General features: G+C 42.7%; 1 protein-coding gene across 4 annotated transcripts in view; it reads right to left on the bottom strand.

Moving 5' to 3' along the window:
* Positions 1-20,959, bottom strand: part of ECD (ecdysoneless cell cycle regulator) — a 246,754-nt gene that overhangs the window by 17,772 nt on the left and 208,023 nt on the right. For all 4 annotated transcript variants that reach the window (XM_069240405.1, XM_069240406.1, XM_069240407.1 and 1 more), the window contains 2 exons: positions 8,808-8,875; positions 3,161-3,360 (listed from right to left, as the gene is read on the bottom strand). In XM_069240405.1, the coding sequence (XP_069096506.1) occupies positions 3,161-3,360; positions 8,808-8,875 (268 nt within the window). The remainder of the gene's footprint in view (positions 1-3,160; positions 3,361-8,807; positions 8,876-20,959) is intronic.

Here is a 20,959-nt window from a genome sequence, read left to right as displayed (position 1 = left end):
CAGACAGAGCGATTTAAAAATAATACGCTGAGCCACCGGGACCCACTGTAGTTATTTAAGGCTCCCGCTGACTGATGCCCAACGAGAGAGATTAAGAACTGCCCTAGCAGCCGAATTCTGGACCAGTTGCAACTTGTTAATCAAAGCTTTGTCCAGATTAAGAAAAAGGGCATTGCAATAATCTACTTTGGACATAACCAATGCTAAAGTAGCAGAAACTCACCATTCATATTGAAGATAAGGGAAGATTTTCCTTAGCATTTTAATAAGCCAAAGGAATGTCTTTAAGGTGTGATTCACCTCACTTTTGAAGGATAACTGATCATCACAAATGATGCCCAGATTCCTGCTAGCAGTAGTGGGAACAGGAGGGGTAACGCAATCTGTGGGCCACCAACGTAGATTCCATTGCTCATTTCCCAGCCCCAAACAGAGAATTTCAGTTATGGTATTATTCATTTTAAGCCAGGTAGTCTTCATCCAATTACTAACTGCTTGCATACAATTGTTGAACCTATCTGCAACCTCCTCCCAGTTCTTATTAACTAGGATGATTAGCGGAGTGTCATCCGCATAGGAGGTGGGGATAAATCCAAAGGATCAAATCAAATTTGCCAGCGGGGCAACATACACATTAAACAGAGTAGGGCTCAAAGAAGATCCCTGCGGAGTAGGTGTAGATCTGAAATTACCACAACTAACAGTAGTCCATCTGTTGGTCTAAAAAGATTCCAGAAGTTTAAGGGCTCGCTCTCTAATCCCTACTTGATAAAGGCGGGTCATCAGTAGATGAGGAGAAATGGTATCAAACGCCGCCGAAAGATCTAATAACACTAGAATGACCCCTTGTCCTTCATCTGCAAATTTCCGAATCAAGTCAGAGGATGAAATAAGGGCAGTCTCCGTACTGTGTGCCTTTCTAAAACCATGTTGAGAGGAGGCTAGGCCTCCCACTTCCGCTAAGAATTCTACTAGTTCCTTATTCAAGAATTTCTCAAAAATCTTTGCCAAAAAAGGAAGAAGAGCTATTGGCCGTTGATTATCTAGATCCTGGCTATCACCATCTTGCTTCTTTTTCAGGGGGACAACTATAGTCTCCTTCCATGGGGAGGGATAGGTCCCAGAATTTAGAATCTCCTGAAAAATCTGAACTAAAGCCCGAGCCATCAAGTCTGGAGCCAATTTGAAGATAGAAGGGGGACAAGGGTCCAAAGGGGAACCCAACTTTATTTCAAGAATCAACTTTCTGATGCTATCTTGAGTCGGGATATGAAAGTCAGATAGGACTTTACAACTGGCTTTAGAATCCGGGGACACCACTAAAAGGTGTTCCCTAGAAACCTCATGAGGAACAAAATTAGCATGTATTTGAAGAATTATGTTTTCAAAGTGCCTAGCTACCTTGTCACAAAACCCCTCTATCACTTTAAAAAGTTCTCTAGGGGCATTCAATGCCTCCTTAACTTTAGCAGTATAAAAATTTGATTTAGCCGTAAAACGCGCCGCCTTGTAAACTTTAAGGGTGGACTTTAATGCGTCCCTTTCCTCTGGGACTGGGTTTAGTTTCCACCGGCGCTTCTGTTGCCGGTAATTTCTCTGAAAAGATTTGAGTTCACTCGTGAACCAAGGTTGACTAGGCTTCTTCCGGCTACAGGGCCCAAAGGTCTTAGGAGGTGCCAAATGAATCATGGCCGTTTCAACACCTTGATGGAAGCTGTCTAACAGGGGCAAAGACAACTTCTTGGCCCTGTCCCATCCCTCTTCTAAGGCAGGAGCCAACTCTTCCAATTTAATCTGCTTCCAAGGCCTGATTACTTTGCTCTCCGTTTTATACAAGGAAGGGAGATGAGTAGTATCAATTTTAAAACTCAACAGGTGATGATCAGTCCAACCTAACTGAGTATTAGTTAGAGCCAACTGTACCGAAGTATGGGCAAAAACCCCATCTAAAATGTGTCCTGCTGTGTGGGTAACTGCTGAGACTGAGGGTCCAATCCAGGGCTTCCATGAGATCTAAAAAATCCCTGACCACTGGATTGCAGGTCTCATCAAAGTGGATGTTAAAATCTCCTGATATAATTGCCTTAATGGACATGACCATAGGTTCAATCAAATGTATCCAAGTTTGAACAAAATTTGTAAGAGGTCCCGGCGGTCAGTAGATCAATAAGCCCTCCAAAAATTGTTCTGAGAAATCTTAAAGGCCATCATCTCACACATTTCAGCAGGGGGACCGGTCCAGACGCTCATGAAAATGGCCCTACAGATAATGGCCAGACGTCCGCCCGACTTCGGGGTCTATGTAATCTATAATAGGTATACCCTGGGGGGGTTGCTGCAATAAAGTCAGGGTCTGATTCTAATTTTCTCCAGGTTTCTGTCAAACAGACAGTCAATGTGCCAAGGGTCTATCAACTGGCAAATTTCCAATTTATGCTTAGGGAGTGAGCGAACATTTACCAAAGCGTCCCGAAGCAGCTGACAGTAGGCTGCCGTATTCTCATAAGATGAAATTCCAGACTTTAGAGGCCTCCTGTGCTGAACTCTAGCCTCCTTCAGAGTTAGGAGAGCTTGTACTATCCAGTTACATTCCTTACAAGTCCAGACGGACTTATAATCGATTGGCACCTTATGCTTGCAAGGCATACTCTTTGCCTTGCAGCTATACCCCAGGAAGGCCGCACAATTAGAAAAAAGGGCAGAATCTCTGGCCCCTGGGCCCGTTCAGGCGCAGACGGGCTTGCCATAGGAGCGCGCCTTTGGCGCGGCCGCTCAGCTGCAGTCATTTATGACGCCGGGCCAGAAGACCCACGCCAGCTAGACCGCTAACTGAGCGGTATCTAGAAGCTAACATTCAGATGCCCCATTAACCTAAAGGTGCACAAGAGCAGAAACAAGGAAACTTGCAAAAAGGCCGTTACTTCTAATGATGTTGATGGGTACAACAGTGAATGCATAAATGTCATGCCTTGGTACGCTAAGATACCAATGTTAACATTAACTGATAAAACATATATATTAAAAATAAATATTACAATTAGTTTCCGAAAACTGCAGCTTCATTACCGTCAGCACAGATGATTAAAATTATATGAACTGCATGCAGTGGCTTGAAAACATTGCACATTGTCTACTTTTTTAGGTATTACGATAGACATACCGCTTGTTTTTTCAGAGTGAAGCTTTTGCCGATGTTTGTCTGGGCTAATTCTCTATCCATCACCTCCATATAGGATTTAAGGCTTTCAAGGGCCTCGCTTGGCAATGTCCCCTTTTCTTCTGTATCCTCTTCATCACTATCGAGGTCAAATTCTTCCTCTTCTTCCAGATCATCTGAATCCAGATCCTCAGAACCAGTCCCTGTGAGCAAGCCAATATGAACTCAATGTACAACGTCAAGGATGGAAAGTCAAAAACCCACACTCATACCTTTGGCGCTGAGGTATAACAAGGTAATAAGGAATTACTATTTCACAACCTCCTGCCCCGTAACCCTCACCTCCTATAATTTCTCAGTCTCTGACCGAAGTTTACTGCCACTTGGTTTCTGCTCCCTTTTTCTCCCCCTTCTTGTCCCACATACTGCCCAGCATTCATCCATGTGGTGAAAGGAGTTGATTACTTATAGGTAACAATAATTAAACAGAGTCTTACACTTCCTTGCCACAGGCCCAGTACTTAATTTGGGAAAAAAAGAAGTGTAAATAGGTATTAAGTGCACGAGTCCAAAGTTTTTCTTAGGAGCCTTCTGTATGTGCTGTTGAATACCAGAGTTGCCAAATACATACGGCTGCGGACTTTTGATTTCACCCATCTCTCGTTTCCAACCCATACTCTTACTGCCTCTTTACTTCAGCCCTGCAGGATATTTTTATTCCCGCTTTCACCCTTTATCACCGTTTCTCCTCTTCCTTTCTCTGTTATCTTTTTCTAGCTTCAGTACAAAGCCTGATCGTGAACATGCACTGGCAAAGCCAATAGGTCTAGTTTAGAGGCATGTCTGAAACATTTAAAAAAAAAAACAGAATGCTGCAGTGAGCAAAACAAAAGTGATTCATTTTGCATACAATGCATCAACGGTATGACTAATTTCTGTATTTTTGAAATGTAAAATAGACCCTAATGCATTGCAAGTACTCTATAGGAAGCAGAATGATGCAGCAAACGAGACAGCATGAGGTGAGAGAACAATATTTCTGCAGGAGAAGCCAAAGCCCTCTCTATATATTTTTTAAGAAACTGGTCTTCTAGCGAGCTAAAGCTGTCAAGCCTGAATAAAAAATAAAAAAAAGCCCATATACAGAAAATTAGTGCTGGTGGCCACTACCTGCACATATTAAGCATTACACATACCTCACAATATAATGTCTATTCCATACCCAAGACACAGGCAACTGTGCCTACCGTCTAAAAAAACATTTTAACATTTTTTATTTTGCCCATTGGTTGTTGGTTACCATTAAGCACACTAAAGCTACAGCATCAAGTTAGGCTGCCTGTCCTCTAAACAAAAAGCCGTTCTCAAATACAATAGAAAAGTTAAATGGCAATAAGAAGCAAGTTAGAAGACTTGTTGGCTATAAATAGAAGTTAACGTGAGACAGTGAACATTTACTGCACAAGACAGAGCGATGGTGGGGTCAATTAAGAAAACGTTAAAGCAGCGAGTCATAGGAGGTAGGAAAAAGCAGATGAGAGATTAACATCAAAGAGAAAGAGAAGTAATAGACCGATGAGGGAGTGGAACGAAAAATCATAAATAGGTTGGTGATAAATGGAAGAAAGACACAATGGAGACCCACATTTAAGTGCATTACACAAGAATTAAAATTGCAATAATTACTGATTTGCTTTGTTGTTCTATTGGGAGAGCATAGCTTACATACTTAGAAATTAACATGAAATGTTTATGAACTAATGTGTAATACTGCAGGATAGAAAATATATTAATGTATTTTGCTAAATGTACGCTTGAAATGTGCCCACAGGGAGTGGCCGTCAATATATACACTGACTAATGAAACTGATTAATAATGATGAAATGTTATGTTAAAGTATGATTTTGCACTAATATAAAAGAGATTATATGTTAAAGTTGTGCTAATAAATCATTAGGCCTTAGTTAGCATGAGTCGAGGCCTAACTGCTGGTTTCATATTACATGTGTTTTCTTTCTAACGTACAGTGTGATGACTTGCTGAAGGACATGAACTCTTATTTTTCCAAAGCTAGAAGATGAATGTAACTGTAGTAGATCCGTTCTCATTAAATTCGACTTGCTTAGTGAAACATTCTTGCTGAATGCAACAGTGTAGACTACTCGCAGGTACAAGGTCGCCTGAACCGGTACAGACAATGGAACCACTGACTAAAGATGCAAAGAGGACAACAAGAGTATGAAATCATACCGGACATGCTACCCGCTGAACAAGTCAATCATAAGGACCAATAAACTATGTGAGAACTGTTATGGGGTGACAATTTTAATGAAGTCATTGAAACCCTATTGGAGGGAGATAGTGGGGTGCAAACCCCAGACCAATGGAAAATTAGGGGACTGTACAACGGAAGAGGGATAAAAACCCTTGACACAAGGAACCTAATCAGAACGGAGAGCCATTTGATTAGAGGAAGGGGAGATGCTGTTGCGTACTTTGCTATGACCCAGACACTTTGTCACTCTGCATAGAGACTTTGCTGTTTGGTTCTTAAAACCATCCTTGCCTTATTTTGCCCGTTTACACTTTACCTCCTTATGAAGGAAGTGCCCCTTTACCTGACTAGCTGAATTCATGGCTGATGGCGAATCAGCTGATGTCCTGAGAACGAAGACTGAATCTGTTTGCTGGCCCAATACGGAGGGTAACTATACGACAATGATATTGTAATTGTCTGTTTGCTTTTCCTTTCTAAGTACCAACTGTTTCTTTGACAGAGCCCATAGTTAGATGTTTTCCAAATTGGTGTTGCTAAATGGTTTTGCATGAAGCCCAACATGCCAATGGTAATTCGAGGTTAGATGAGGGGTTCACTAAACAGACACAAATAGACAAATTACTGTATCTATGCTTTGTTGAATAACGTGATAATGATACTCTGCTAAGGATAACCTATGTTGACGTTGTGCTATATTCTAATATTCCTGATTCTTGCTTTGATGAAATCTTATCAGAGTTGCCATTTGTGACTACGCTAATGTGTTTCTTGGTTTTGAGACTAATAAAATTACTAGTAGAATTGTAATCAATAGGGAAAAAATAGGGAATAAACTTCATATAATAGTACTAAACTGGTGTGGTTATTCATGACTGGAGGGTCATGGTGGTTTCTAAGTTTTTTTAATGTCTTTGACTAATCTGAATTGTCTTATTACAGTACACCTTGATGACGTTATTGACATATTGATTGACATGTTGATTAGTTATCTCGTCCCAAGGTGTCTTCAATCAGGGTCAAAAGATTCATTGGCCTAAAACGAGTCCCAAAGTGAGTAAATTAGTCATAAAGGGACGCGTTAACACTATAATGCAAGAGATGACTTAATAAACACTTTCATCAGCCGCTCTTCTTGAATATGAGCAAGCCAGGAACGGGGTGTGTTTCAGCAGACGCAGTTAAGAGAGTGAAAAGCTTTTTCACAATACCAGAAAATACCATCCTTTTGGACAGCTTATGTAGGTAAATGCCTAAAAGGCCACTAAACTCGACAGCCAGGGTACATGAACATTTCAAAATTCATACAAATACAGATGATCCTGGAAGAGAAGGGTGCGAATGGCGCATGAATGATGTACTGTTGTAACAAGGGGCTCCTGTGAAAGCTTTACTATTATATCTACTGCTTCCCAGGTTAAGCAAGAAGAGTTTAAAGTCATAATGTACTGCAACAGAGTCCAGAAAGGGGGAATTGAAACAGACCTCCAGTCAGCGCTCAGTAGATGACCTGAGTGAAGATCAGAAGATCAGGGAGGACGAAACAGGGCTCACAGAAGGACCACGTAATAGGGTCAAACACTAAGCAGGAACCCAATAAGCAAGAAGAGCATGGAAATCCTATGCAGATCCTTTGGATCACGTGCAACATTGAAGTCCACAGGAGCACATGACATAATTGGGCGCTTATCCAAATGAGTTTCTGCCTTGACATCACCGACTGAAAAATGATTCGGTTTCTTTTGAAAGTCAGAAACAGAGGCACTTTGCCCTATGTTGTTTTTTTCTGACTGACACAATTCAGTTGAAACCCTTTGCACTATTTGTTTCCCAATTACATCTTCGTATCAGTAGTTTCCCTAATGGGTGAGCTCAGCTACCCCCCCTCCCCCCTTCCTGTTTCATTCATTTTATCTTTACAGTTATGTGTAGCTATTAAGGCACTGATTTGATATTTTTAACTCCCATTTTTCGTCAAGTTAGGCCTAAAGCTCCTGGGCAATGGAAAGACTTTAAGGCCAAGGCTAACACTCTACCCCAAAAGATTACTAGATCTGTCTTCCAGTCATACGCAGTGTATTTTAGGTGCAAAGCCCACAATCTGCGGCCCAACTCCAAGGACCCACTGACCATGAACTTGCCCAGTGGGCTTGGGTGGAGGGCCTGGCCTTTGGCTAGGACTTGCATTCAAGCTCAAGAGGAAATCTGCACATTTGGCATAGCTATCACCCAGGTACACTAGGTTCTAAGAGCAAACCCTTCACTGAGGCCATGTGCCAACAGTCGTTTCTCCAGAGCCCACTGTGCTTGTCCATAGACTATACCCAATACAATTGGGTCCAGCAACTGGCCATGCTCTTTGTGGCCTAGCTCAAATTGTGGCTTCAGTGAGGTCACTGATATTGTCTGTGGTAAACTAGGAATATTACCAGTTACATCATCAATGATTTAATTTGTTAAGTCTTTTACAACATAATGTAGCACCAGGATACCCCATTTACAAATATAGCTGTCATGAGCAATGTGGGGCAAGCGGGTGCCGCAGGTGTCTAGCTTATTGTAACAGACCAATGTCAGTGTTTTGGAATGCAACAATGATGTTTTAAACGGAGTTTGTATTTTAGAACATTGTTTAGAGGATTAGTAAACCATTATAACTTCCATTAAATTAAGTTATTTTAAAGACTAGGTATATCAATGTATCATCCTGCCATTTCAATTATGAATTAACTCTTTCTCCAAAGGTCCTATGCCTGTCAGCTTTTCCTTTCCAAAACAATCCCACCCTCCAAATCAAGGGATCACAGAAAGCAATTCAGCTCAGCAAATACAGAGCTGGCTGTTGCTATCTAATGCAAGTAGCAGGTCATAAGCTAAACTCCTGATAATGAAAACTCTTGCTTCTAATCTTTCCAAAGTTAATTAAATGACCACTATTGGACCATACAAAATCAGCACATGTAATTTATAGCAGTTATAAATGGCAAAGCGCCAGATGAAATACATGGTTATTTTCTTCAATCAACTGTTGCCCTGCCTGAGCTGCAAAGCACTAACATTTCCTTAAGAATCCTAGGTGAAAAAACAACTCGGATGATGCGATCTTACTTGTGAGCAAGGCACAATTACAATGGGTATATAATGGCATTTTGGGAGAAGAACAGCCTCGATTCAAGTGATCTAACACAACTAGCAAAGATAAGGCAGTGCTTGGAAAATAATGATTCCCTTACACCATAAATCAAAAATATCTATCATAGAGGGTGCTCACCAAGCTAAGATAGAGAATATAGCTTCTGCAGACAGACATGAAGAATATGAATACAATGAATTGAACAGCCTCATTACATGGCTTTATATTCCAGTAAACTCACCCAAAATTCTTTCTAAGGCATTGGTGAAAGCATCCACATCAAATGTTACTGGAGCTTCAGGGGCAATCCTAACAATTTGTGAAATCACAAGAAAGAAAAGAAAAATTAATTGTTCCACCCATCGAAACATATGCAAATGTATCCCTATGCAGAACAGCAAATACAGATCTACTACCAGCCATAATTTTTTTTTAAAACTGTAGTCATTCCCCACTGCTGTTTCACACCATTCTTTTTATATCACAGCAGAGTTCCCAGAGTGGGCAAGGCCAAAGACTAACTGAGCCAAGCACAAAGAGCCATAAATTACACATGTCCATTTTAAAAAACACAGTCATTCTGCGAAAACAAGTCTGAAAATTATATATGTACCACTAGCATTGCCATTTACCATTGTCTATAGGTGAATGGGGATGTAGGAAATTGGGTTACTGGTTGAGGGAGTGATACCCTACTTCAGTAGCAACCACAATTCGCATCAGGGTAAAATGTAAGCAAACCGTAAATTAAACTTTGTTTAACCCTCTGGTAGCTTTGCACAAAAGCAGTCAGGCTTAACTTAGAGGCAGTGTGTAAAGTATTTATATAGCAGGTCAAACAGTAATAAAGTAAAAAATGCCACAACAACTTAAAAAAATAGATAAAAATTAATAAATAATTTGACACCAAAATGACAAAAATCCAGAGTAAGACAGGAGATATGCAATTTAAAATATTTAAGTAGAAATAGTGCTTAATAGTGCTTAAAAGCACAATGAACCAATTGTGGTCATCTGGTCCCGCCAGACCAAGACAAAAGGTCTGAATACGAGTTTCTGACGAACTTCCAATGGTGAGGTTGCCGCCATGCTGCTTATCTCCCTGCGGGGCCCATCACGATGTAATTGAGCCAATGGCAATGCTGCAGCCATAGGGTTCATCAGCATCCTGCAATGCTCACAAGGGTGCTGGGCAGGGGACCACTGCACTGCCCATGCCAAGTGCTTGGGTAGTGCAGGGGCCCCCGTGTGGCTCCCTGCACCTCTTCACCGCCAGCCTTTTCATGGCAGTGACACCGCCATGAAATGGCTGGCAGAGATACAGATTATAATCAGCAGGGCAGCGCCACCCTGGCTGATACAGACCTCCGCCACCGTCAGCCTGTCAGGATCACTGATCCCAGTGGAGACGGCAGTAACCTGGCGGTCTGACCACCAGGGTTGTAATGTTGCGTTCCCACCATGGACACCCTTATCAATCAGGAAGTACTACCTCACCCCAGAAAAGTACAGGCAGAAGTTCAGGGACTGTCAGGAACTGTCACATCCGTGCTGGGTAGATTGTGTGGATTCCTTTAGCAAGGCACTGGATATTTTGATGAAGGGTAGTAAAGGGAAAAACTACCATGGGTTGTGGAATTTGATGGTAAGAGAGCACATGTTCAGTATTTGTATTAAAGAGCTGCACCAAAACCCAGCTGAAGTAAGCTCATTGACCGAAGGAAGCTTGCTAAGAAGGAAGACTACTGACTTGGCACCACAGTTCACAAGAAGGTGCCTGGGAATGACCCCATGAAGGGTGGTTCTGGTTTCCCTCAGCAGACAGGAAGAGGTCTAAGGTGACCCAGAGCAAGACGGGTGGAAAGGGTTCCTAAGGTCGGAGAAACAGGACGAGGATTCTGGTTGGCGGTGGCCCAAGGGACCCCATTTCCAACTCTGCTGCTTTGAGTGTTCCCAGTTAGGACACACAAAGGGGTACTCCGTCTTTCCTAAGAAACCCCAGACTAGTGGGAATTCTACAGGAGTAGAGCGGAAGAAGGGCACCTAACACATGGGCCTGATGCCACCCACTAAGAAACCACAGGTGTTAGAGCACCTTAGATGGCCTGGGGCTTGGCTCTTGAAACTGACAGCTGTCAGTGGCCGCTGTTGGTTACTGTCTTTATGTGCAGAGGTTTGGGGACAGAAGCCTTATACAAGGGGAGGAATGAGCCATTTCACCTTCTGGGCCAATGTGGTACTGTCTGCCTACAGGGATGCATTTGGGATCAAGTTATGGTTAGGGGCTTCAAAGAAAGGGTCCACAGATGCAGAGCTACAATGTGAGGTCCTGTGTTGAGTATTCTTCGGTCAAGGGCAGTCCTGAGGAGTTGCAGCGCGAAGATATTAGGTCCTGTGTCGAGGAGACATCGTGCTGTAGCAGTTTCGAAGAGCTGCGGGTCGTGCTTCAGGGATGCGTTGTGCAGCAGCAATTCAGACGCTAAACTGCAAGGAGATGCATTTTGCTGCATCAGTTCTGCCCTCTACACTGGCAGAGTACATTTAGGCCCACTTCCAAGGGTCCGGGAGTCTGCTACCACCACTTGGTGACAAGACTCACAGCAGGCAGAGTTCAGGTGCAGGGTTCAATGTGTTTGGAGCCTTTCCTTTCCTGTCTCTGATCAGGAGGCCAGGCTATTAGCCGTGAGAGTCATTTTGGTAGTCTGGGAGTCCAGTCATTCTTACTCAAGCAGCGGTGTAGCATAGTACCAATCCTTCTTTCTGCCGAGCAGCACAGCAGTCCTCCTTCTGAGTCCTGCACAGGTCCAGATGTGTACTGAAGAGTTGGGTCTAAGGGTCTGCTATTTATCATTGTTGCCAGCTTTGAAGTAGAAGGTTCTAGAGGGTTCCACCCCCAAAAGGTGTTTGGAATTTTCTGACATCCTGCCTTGGCCACAGCTTGTTTGGGGGCACAAAACACCAGTGTGAAACCCTCTGTGAGCGTGCCGAGGGAACGTTTTTGTTATGTGCAAGTTATGAGCATGTGTGTTAGATGACAGCTCTGCCGCCCTATCAAGAAAGAAATGGCCCATCCTGTAAACACCTATTTCCCCTTTGCCTCGCTTTCTAGGAGCAATACACAAAAACTAACTTCCAGTTGTACCTAGACATGTGACCCAGGATACAGGTTGCAGGCACCACACATTTGTAACAAGAAAAAGCCAACTTTTTGAAGATTGCAATTTCAGAATTGTGACTTGAAATCTGACTTTACCATCAAACAGGGTTTTAAATTACAATTCTTTACACATCAAACTGGATATTCCTAACTGATCCCAACTGAAAGTTATCACTTATTAAATTTAAAAAGGTAACCCGGTGTTATCCTGTGGGAGAGGTAAGCCTTGAAGAAGTGAACAACTAATTTAGCAGTTTTTCATTACCAGGGCAGTTAAAAGTTAAAAGTAAAAGCCCAACTGCATTGTACTCTACCCTATGGGCTATTTAGGGCCTACACCAGGGGTAACTTATGAACTAAAAAGGACGGTTTAGGCCTGGCAAATAGTTTATTTTGAAAGGCCGGAATGAGAGTTTACAAATGAACACACACGCTGCAATTGCACATCTGTGGCGTGTCTTAAGTAGTCTTTTTAGTGGATGGCACAATACATGTTTCAGGCCCATTAGAAGCATTTCATTTACAGGCCTGTGAACATGAAGTAGGTTAGCAATGAAAGTGCACAGACTCCTAAAAAAAAAAACAAAAAAAAAAAAACAGTTTTACAAAACAGAAGGGTGAAGACAAAAAGCTTGAGGATGACCCTCCAGAGGGGACCAAGTCCAACAGGAGTTTATAAGGGCTGCAATGTGTAGATAAACCTTATAATAAAATGAAAATGCCAATGTATTAGATCTGTGGTGAACAGGAACATAAGTATATTGTGGACTGTCTTAGTTCTGTGTACCTTATTAGGAAATGGATAAACTAAACTGCCTATCATGATTTAAGTCTGATTACATACACCCTTTGAGTGGAATGAGTGGTGGCACAGCAGCATATTAACATATCTGCATGTTCACACTGTCCAAATATTTTGGCTGGAATGGAACTTCAGATGTGGTTATATCTTCTACAAGCAGTAAGTATTACAAATTGCTTTTGTGTGAACTAAGGAGTTTTAAAAAACAAAAAAAACAAAAACGAACAAAAAAAAAAAAATTACTTTCTTGAAATCCTAGTTCCTCACCATGGGTATTCCCTAAGAATTAATCAAAGGTAGAGGAATATTTCCATGCAAGTCGAGATCCTGGAACACAGGTTTAAGACTATTTTTAATGTTTTCTAATTAGTCAAATAATTAGTCAGACAGGGAAACATACCCAGACAGCATTCATGCCTTTATTTTACATACAAATACTAGTTACTTGAGATAAACATAACTATAACTGCAGAATTTCTATGGTTTTGTGCGAGTAAAATGTGAACCTAACTTTACCTTCTATGTTTTTTTAAATTCGGGTTCCTTACAATGTTCCTGTAATCTTTATTTTTTCAGTGAATGGTTTAGTTTTTTTCATTGTTGAGTGATATTTAAGGCCGTGCGCAACAAGGGTTGGCTGCAGAGCCTGGCCTGCGGTCAACCCCCTTCCTCATGCTATGCAAGCACTTCTGGCTAAGGTACTTGGTCATTTTGACAACATTTTCTTTTGTACAACGTTTCACAGCGATTTTACTTTAAACTTATTTGATATTTGTTAGCCTATCTGAAGCTCCTCGCACATACTCTTAATTTCTCTGTTGTACGCCCACTTGTTTGCTCGAGGTTTCTCATTCTTGAATCTCTGAGAGAGCACCACACTTGGCTTATCAACGTTCTCAGCATTACGGAGTTCATGCATTATCTGAGAGTAGACCCTCACCGTCTTGTCGTCACCAGTGTTTAATCAAGCCGTTGCTTGGTAACTGATGCGTAACGGAGAGCTCCGCTTGTTATGTGCATCGGCAATCTGAAGATGTGTCTAGGAGTTAACTAGTTGCTGACATGTCATTGGAAGCCTCAGTCACGACTATTGGAACAATTGTGGTTGCAAAAGCCACTACTGCTATATTTCAAGGCGTGACTGCTATCTCCGCTGGGAGATAGTGCTGCCTCCAGTCAATATCATTTCCTGGCTACCAACTTTTGTTGAGTCACCAGGAGCTTTGCTTGTGATGCTTCTTTTTTCCTGGAATGGTGAATATACACAACAGGCCCACATGTACGTTGTGCAGGTTTCTTTCATACAACTTTATCATCGCATTTATGGATGTCTCCTCTTCTGCTTAGTTATTTTCTGTGGATTTTAGTCATTTGTACAGAAATTGCAGTACTCTTACTGTAGTATCTATTTTAAATCTGCAGTTTTTATGTTAATTGCTATAAGGATACTTCTAAAATTTTCATTTTTCATTTTTGTGTGCACATGTATATCTAATCCTTATTTATTTTTACAGGTTCAATGCAGGTATCTCTAAATATTTAATAGTATATTTTAGGTACATACTTACCATACAAAACATATCACCTCCTTAACTACTGCTGCATTACGAACCCCTGTTTTGGGGGTTGTGGTCCCCAGGGCCATTAGTGCCTCCAGGATGGGGTGCCGCGCGGCCTTCCCTCCTTTGTTCCTCAGGGCAGGCCCTGGGGAGGTGGTGGCTTCCTGGGCAGACAATGGCCCGGAAAGAAGGGGGGGGAGGGGGGCACATCCCCCGCCCTTTGTACAATTTGGCCAAGCCCCGAGGTGGTGGTCCCGGGGCCATATATGGCCTGAGGAAAGAGCCCATGCAGCCCCTGTCCAGAACAATCAACTACGCCGGGGGGGGGGGGGGGGTCCTATGGTCGCCTGTGCTACATCAGAAACAGGGGGGGTGGGGGGGGGCTGTGCATCTCCCCAACCCCTATTACTCATACAAAGCCCCTCCCCCTCTTCTTTAATATATGCATGCCGCTGGGACCTGGCCCACGCAGGTACTCTTTAAATAACAAGCGCTGGAACCCGTGCTTGGTCTTTTTTTTTGCCGTGACTTTCAACAAAGAATAAAAAAGAAAAATGCTTTTTTGCCCTGGTGGTGTACCAGGGGGACCCCGCTGGGGCTAGGGGGGGGGGTCAGGGTATTCCTACCCTCTCCACTTTTCTTTTTTTGTTTGGGCACTCAGGTTAGGGTGGAAGCTTCCTAACTGAGGAAACACCCTCTTAGCTCCTTGATTGCCATGGACACATTCTCAGCTCAACCTCTGATGTGCCAAGGATGTATCCAGCATGTTCTAGTTCCAGGGGCTCGGAACTCCTCTGATGCCTGCACCAAAGTAATTTCGTTTTTCAAAGACCACGAGCTGCAGAAAAAAGCTTTCCCTTTAAATCAAATTTTTTTTTTGCTTTAATGTCTATCACCGCACATGGTATGCAGACTTCATCAAATTGAAAGCAGCTAAAGTCCTTCAGCTTTCGCTCCTTTCACTTCTATTGGTGCTCAGATGTATATTGGCTCCGGAGCATGGATTTGTATGGGAGAGACGTCATTGGAAAGGGGTCACTCTCCCCTTTACAATGATATCCTTCCCTAGTGGATCACTGCTCAGGGATTGAAGCAGAAGGGTGATCTTCAGGCATGGACCTACCCACTAGACATCAAGGAAAATGTTAAAGGGGTGGGGGTTGGGGCTCCTATGAATGGCCTGTTGCTCTTCCCATCAACACCCCAACAGTCTTTCTGTACTGCGGTAAATGGCACTTTTAGCCACAAGGGAATTTTGTGTTTTAAGAAAAGAGATTTGAGGGTGGTTCAAATTGTCTTCTGGCCACACCTTTAAAATACCAAGGGAACAGTCTTCCTGCCCCGATGAGAGGCAAATTGGGGAGTTTAACCCTAATCTGTCCACCCAGAATGGCAGTACAAGTCCACTAGACACCAAGGGCTCTCTTTTTCTTATAATGTATGGGGTGGGAGACAGGGCTGTATTCAGATCAGGCTGTAATCCTCCACTCCAAGAGAACATACAATTTTCTTCCCAAGAGGCAGAGTTTTGAGTTTACCCCATATCTGTCTACCTCATGGAACAGAGACCGTAAGCATCAGAGAAGTTATAAAAAAAAAAAAAAAAAGAAGAGGCAGGGTGTAGCCTGTCATGCATTTAGCTGCCTCGTTCCCTCAAGACAAAACAGTCTTTCTGTTCTCTGGGGAGTGCAACTGGAGAATTGGCCGCATTCAGCCCATCCACAGGGAGCAAAAAGCTCACTAGACACTAGGGATTTTTCTTGTTTTTAAATACTATGCGGTGGGGGCCTGAACTTCCTCATATTGGGCCACAGTCCCATCCTTAGAGCCCAAACAATCTCTTTCTTTCCCTCCTCAAGGCATATTTGGTGGTTTACCAAAAATCAGCCATCCTCTTGGGGAACAGATAACTCATGACCCACCAGAAGGCATCTTACAGAACGTGGCCATGAGTCCAAGGACATTTGCACTCATTCCTTATGCCCCTGGGGCAGTTCTGTATTATAGATGTGGCCACATATGCTTGTTTAGCCCATTCCACAATACAGAACATGCCAGTACACACTTTGCACCAGCGTAATCACAAGTGTTTGTTCCCTCATCTGCATGGTGTATAACCCCATGAAAATGAGGGACTACTTTGCGTTTGTGTCTGCCCCGGGGGGAAGGCAGTATGGAAGATGTAATAATCATCTCTCTGCCAGCAGAATAGCAAAACTATGCCTGAAAAACTCTCAATTGGGCCTCATTTGCCCTAGGTAATGGCTGCAATATTCAGGCTGTGAATCAGATGCAAACCAGAGAACAAGCCAACCTTCGGTATTTCTGATGCCTACTGACCAAGGGCAATCCAGGGTGGAGTGGCTTTCCTCTGCATGTTTCCTTCCCAAGAATGCCCTGCATACCTCAGAAATATGCCTAAAACACCCAGTGTACTCATTCTTTCCACAAAGGATGACTGCACATTTTGTCCCCAAGTCATTTGGCATCCATGGACCTTATAAAACCCGGGCCTTTCTGAAACCTAGAGACTGGGGGAATCCAGGGTAGTGTTGCTCGGTGGATACCGGCTGTTTTTTGTACCCAGGAAAGCCCTGCGAACATGTAAGTATAGGTCAGAAATACACTACTCCCCATATTTATAAGGCAGAAAACTTGGGCAGCTTCAGCCAATGACCAAAGCCCATCTCCGTTCCTTCAGACACTTCAAGATGAAAATACTGTCCCCTATGTGCAGCTGAACCTAATGCACATCATAAAAATTTAACCATAAGAAGTCCTCATTGACACAACATTGACATCACACTATTCAAATGTTGACTGGTTCTTGCTAAAGGGAAAGGCCCAGCCACACAAGTAGGGTACCCAACCTTGCTTTTGGGGGGGAGGTGTGGAATGCTGGGTGGTAGGAATTGTGTGGCTTGTCACATAGTTGAGAACTTTCCCTCACTGAAATACAACGGAGAGGTGCTATTTTAGTCAAAGTTTGATGTTTACATAGTATTCTGGGTAAAAATATATTATGAGATTCATGCAAGTCACACCACCCTGGATTCGCCTGGGTGTCTAGTTTTCATTCTGGGTCCAAATAACCCAGATACCTACAGCACCAGAACGGGTTCATTTGGAGGGCAACATTTTGATGTTTCCTTGTTGTGCTTTGGGGCCTTTTCTGTCATACAATAGTAGAGCATTTGTTATTATCAAAAATAGGTCCTCTCCATTTTCGGATTCCAAATTTAAGCCGGTGAACTAACATTTTTTGCAAAGTGAACTCTGAATCACATGAAAATATGGATAACCCAAAATTCAGAATTTTTCAAATAACCACAATTTCTACATTAATTTTCTTGTTCACATTTAAAAACGCATGGGTTTACTTCATACCCATATTTTGATTCTTTAAAATTCACAATGTAAATTGATGCATTGGTGGTACACAGAGAAAAGTCATTATAAACTGCAGCTTGGTTGATGGTTCTGGGTACTGGGTGTTTTGGCAAATCAACAAATACTAGATTCAACTCAGTTTAATTCATGGGAATTTGTAAAGCAAATGGCTACCCATAATAGGCCCACTCATTCCAATTACACAAGCAGCTAGGTTTCCACCTGCCTCCTGAAGTACCTCTCATTTTCTACGTTCCTTAACTTAACAGGCAATTAATTACAAGGTTTCACTACCAGATAGAAAAAAGCCAGACTCAATTTCTCCCTTTCCGAACCCTCGTAATCTCAATCAAACATAGATAGGACGATTTCAGGCATCTAGTAATGATGTCAACTTATGTTGCAGCACCTGAGGGCCCTTTTTTGTAATACATTCAATGAGCAATACAAAAAGCCTTAAATAGGATTCTCTGATTAACTGGTAACCAGTGCACGGAAGCCAAAAAACTTGAGACTGGTTGGTACTTTGGTATCTTTAGAAGCAAACGAGGTGCTGCCTTTTGAATCACCTGCAGTTTTCTCAAGACATTGCTGGAATACGGAAAGCATATTTCTTTAGTCCAGGTGTGAAAGAACCAATGCCTGAACCATGGTCCTTCACATTGAGGAAGGTAGAAAATCTAATATCTTTCTTAAAATTCTCAAGGGCCACTGCTAAGAGACTCCGGTCAGCAGGCAGTGGACCAGAAATTAATATTATTGCCGACCACCATTACTTCTATTTTGTCTCCATTAAGTTTCTGATAACAGGCTTCCATCCAATCTGCTACATGCTTTAGGCATGGATTTATGTTTCTGGGATTACAAGAGTTTGGAGGACAAAACTGTATATTACTCTTCTAAATCGGGCAAAAATCACAGACAAGAACATTGTCACATATTTTTATTTTTTCCAAATTATGTTCAATATTTTTTTATTTTAACAAATTATTTCTTTGGGAAAACCTTGAGTGCTCTACTTAAATGACCCCTTGTTAAATTCAGAATTGAGTCTATGCATATGTGCCACATTTGTGATGAAGTAACCTATCTTCCAAACTACACCCTTAGTCATTAAAAACCCATTTAAGCGGTTCCAACAAATGGCACTCAGTTCATCTGCCTCTGTGTTTTACACAGTTAATCAACTGCATCTGACCAGCAGCCACTGCCAAACTGTCTGAGCTACTCGAGAGGGGGCTCCCTCAACCTCGTTCCTCCCTGTATTTTCAAACAGGTACATGGTGGACATGTTGTCTGTCTGAAGCAGAAGAGACTTCAGAGCTAGATGACCTGCTCACAATTGCAAAATGTTGATATGGTAATCTCTTTCCATTGGAGACCACAATCCTTGAGACAGGAGATTGTTCATTGAGAAACCTAACCCTCAAATGAGGCATCCGTCATAAATGTAGGGATTACAGAGAATTTTAAGGCAAATGAATCATGTTGTCCCAGTCACATGACACCACTGATCATCTACACACTGCTGAAGACGTCTTATATGTATACTTGGACTCCACACAAGAAATGCACAAGACCATGGATCCAAGAAAAGACAACTGACAAACTGAAAGAGTATGCATCATTCATAGCTGACCCTTGCCCCCACCACACTTACACCAAAGGACTCCTACCAATCAGTGAAGCACTAACACACACATCCTCAATACCTCCATCAATCCAGCCACATTCCTGGACACCAGGAAACATGCCAACGTCAAGCCCCTGTTCAAGAAACCATCCGCTGACCCAGGCACGCTTTCCAGCTACCAATGGTTCTCCCTCCTCCCATACCTGGCAAAGGGAGAAACTAATCAACCGACACCTCACTGATCTCAGCAGCCTCCAGCTTGTTGATGCTACGCTGTCTGGATTCAGGCTCAACCACAGTACTTAAGCAGCACTACCTCCTGCCACAGATGACATCACACGATCATGGACAGCGGAGACCTGATTCCCCTGGACCTCTCTGCAGCATTTGACATGGTCTCACACCTCCTCCTCATCAGGCACCTGCACATGACTAGTAACCATGGACCAGCTATTCGCTAGACATGCTTCTTCTAAACAGATAGAACACAAGCTATCAGCCTGGCACCTTACTCCTCGGAATCCCGCAAACTCATCTACGAAGCCTCTCTCAATTCACTGCTCACCCCCACCCTTTTCAATACATAAATTATCCCTCTGGTCAATGTCATCCGTGCACACATCAACATCCCCAATTATGTAGATAATACGCAATTTATACTCTCCCTTTCTGACAAGACCGTAAAAACACAAGTAACAAGTTCAACACCTGGATGACCAAAGTTGCTAACTTGACGAAAGCCAATTGTCTCAAGCTCAACACAGACAATACAGAAGTAGTGATCTTCGGCAAAAACACCTCACCATGGGACTCCAACTGGTGGCCGGCTGAACTCAGACCCAGACCCAGAACCAGACCCACACCCAGAACCCATGCCAGGAACCACAGAATAACCACTGACAGCAAACAAGACCTGACTGCACAAGTCAAAGCTTTCACTGCATCCCGCTTCCACACCCTAGTCACCATCAATATGGACTACAGGAACACAGTCTATGCCTGGATCACCAAGCAACTCACTAGAAGCCTAGAGATCATCCAGAACTCTGCAGCCGGACTTATCCTTAACCTTCCACACAGAACTCAGAGTACACCACACCTCAGGCACTCCACAACTCATGACCTATGTACTTGTCCAGCCGCATCTCCTTCAATCAACTATTTTGACATCTCCACTCCGCAGGATTCCCACTCTTCAACGTCTAATGTAGACACAGAACCAGATCAAGGGGTTGAGTGGTCTCTTACACTGCAAAACAACCTCCCTCTACCCATCAGACTCCTGTCTTCTTGAATTCCACAACAGGATGAAGACCTGGCATTTCAATTAACTATCCTACCACAAGTAGAGCTAGGTACACACACCCCAACTCAGTGCTAGGGTAACTTTGCGTGTGATAATGCGCCTTAAAAATTCATATAAAATATCAATGCATTTTTTAGAGCAACTGAGAAATTTCCCATGCAAAAGGGAGACTGTTCATTCTTATGTGTCAAGCACTGCATTTAAATATTAAATACTCTGGGCTGGAACCAGCGTTTTTTTTTTTTTTTTTTTAGATACAAACCCAACTTGAAGAGCATATCTATTGACATCTGAAGGTCAAGAAGAAAATTTTGAAGCGCAGAAGTTTTTAACATCCAATAATCGAGGAAAAGGTAGATGAATACCCCCTTCATAACAGGAAATGCAGAAACGACTGTATCCATCCATCGAAAAGGGAGAATCTTGTACCGGCAATGTTATTTTCTGATTCTGAAGCGTAGAAAATTCCTGTACTTGGCATCAAAGAGTACATAAAAATAGGCGTCTTGCACGTCTAATACACACTTCCAACTGACCGGCTCCAGG

The sequence above is a fragment of the Pleurodeles waltl genome, chromosome 6, assembly GCF_031143425.1.
Source record: "Pleurodeles waltl isolate 20211129_DDA chromosome 6, aPleWal1.hap1.20221129, whole genome shotgun sequence".
Classification (NCBI taxonomy): domain Eukaryota; kingdom Metazoa; phylum Chordata; class Amphibia; order Caudata; family Salamandridae; genus Pleurodeles; species Pleurodeles waltl.
Note: the sequence above shows the minus strand (reverse complement) of the source record. Positions and strands in the feature narration are given on the sequence as shown.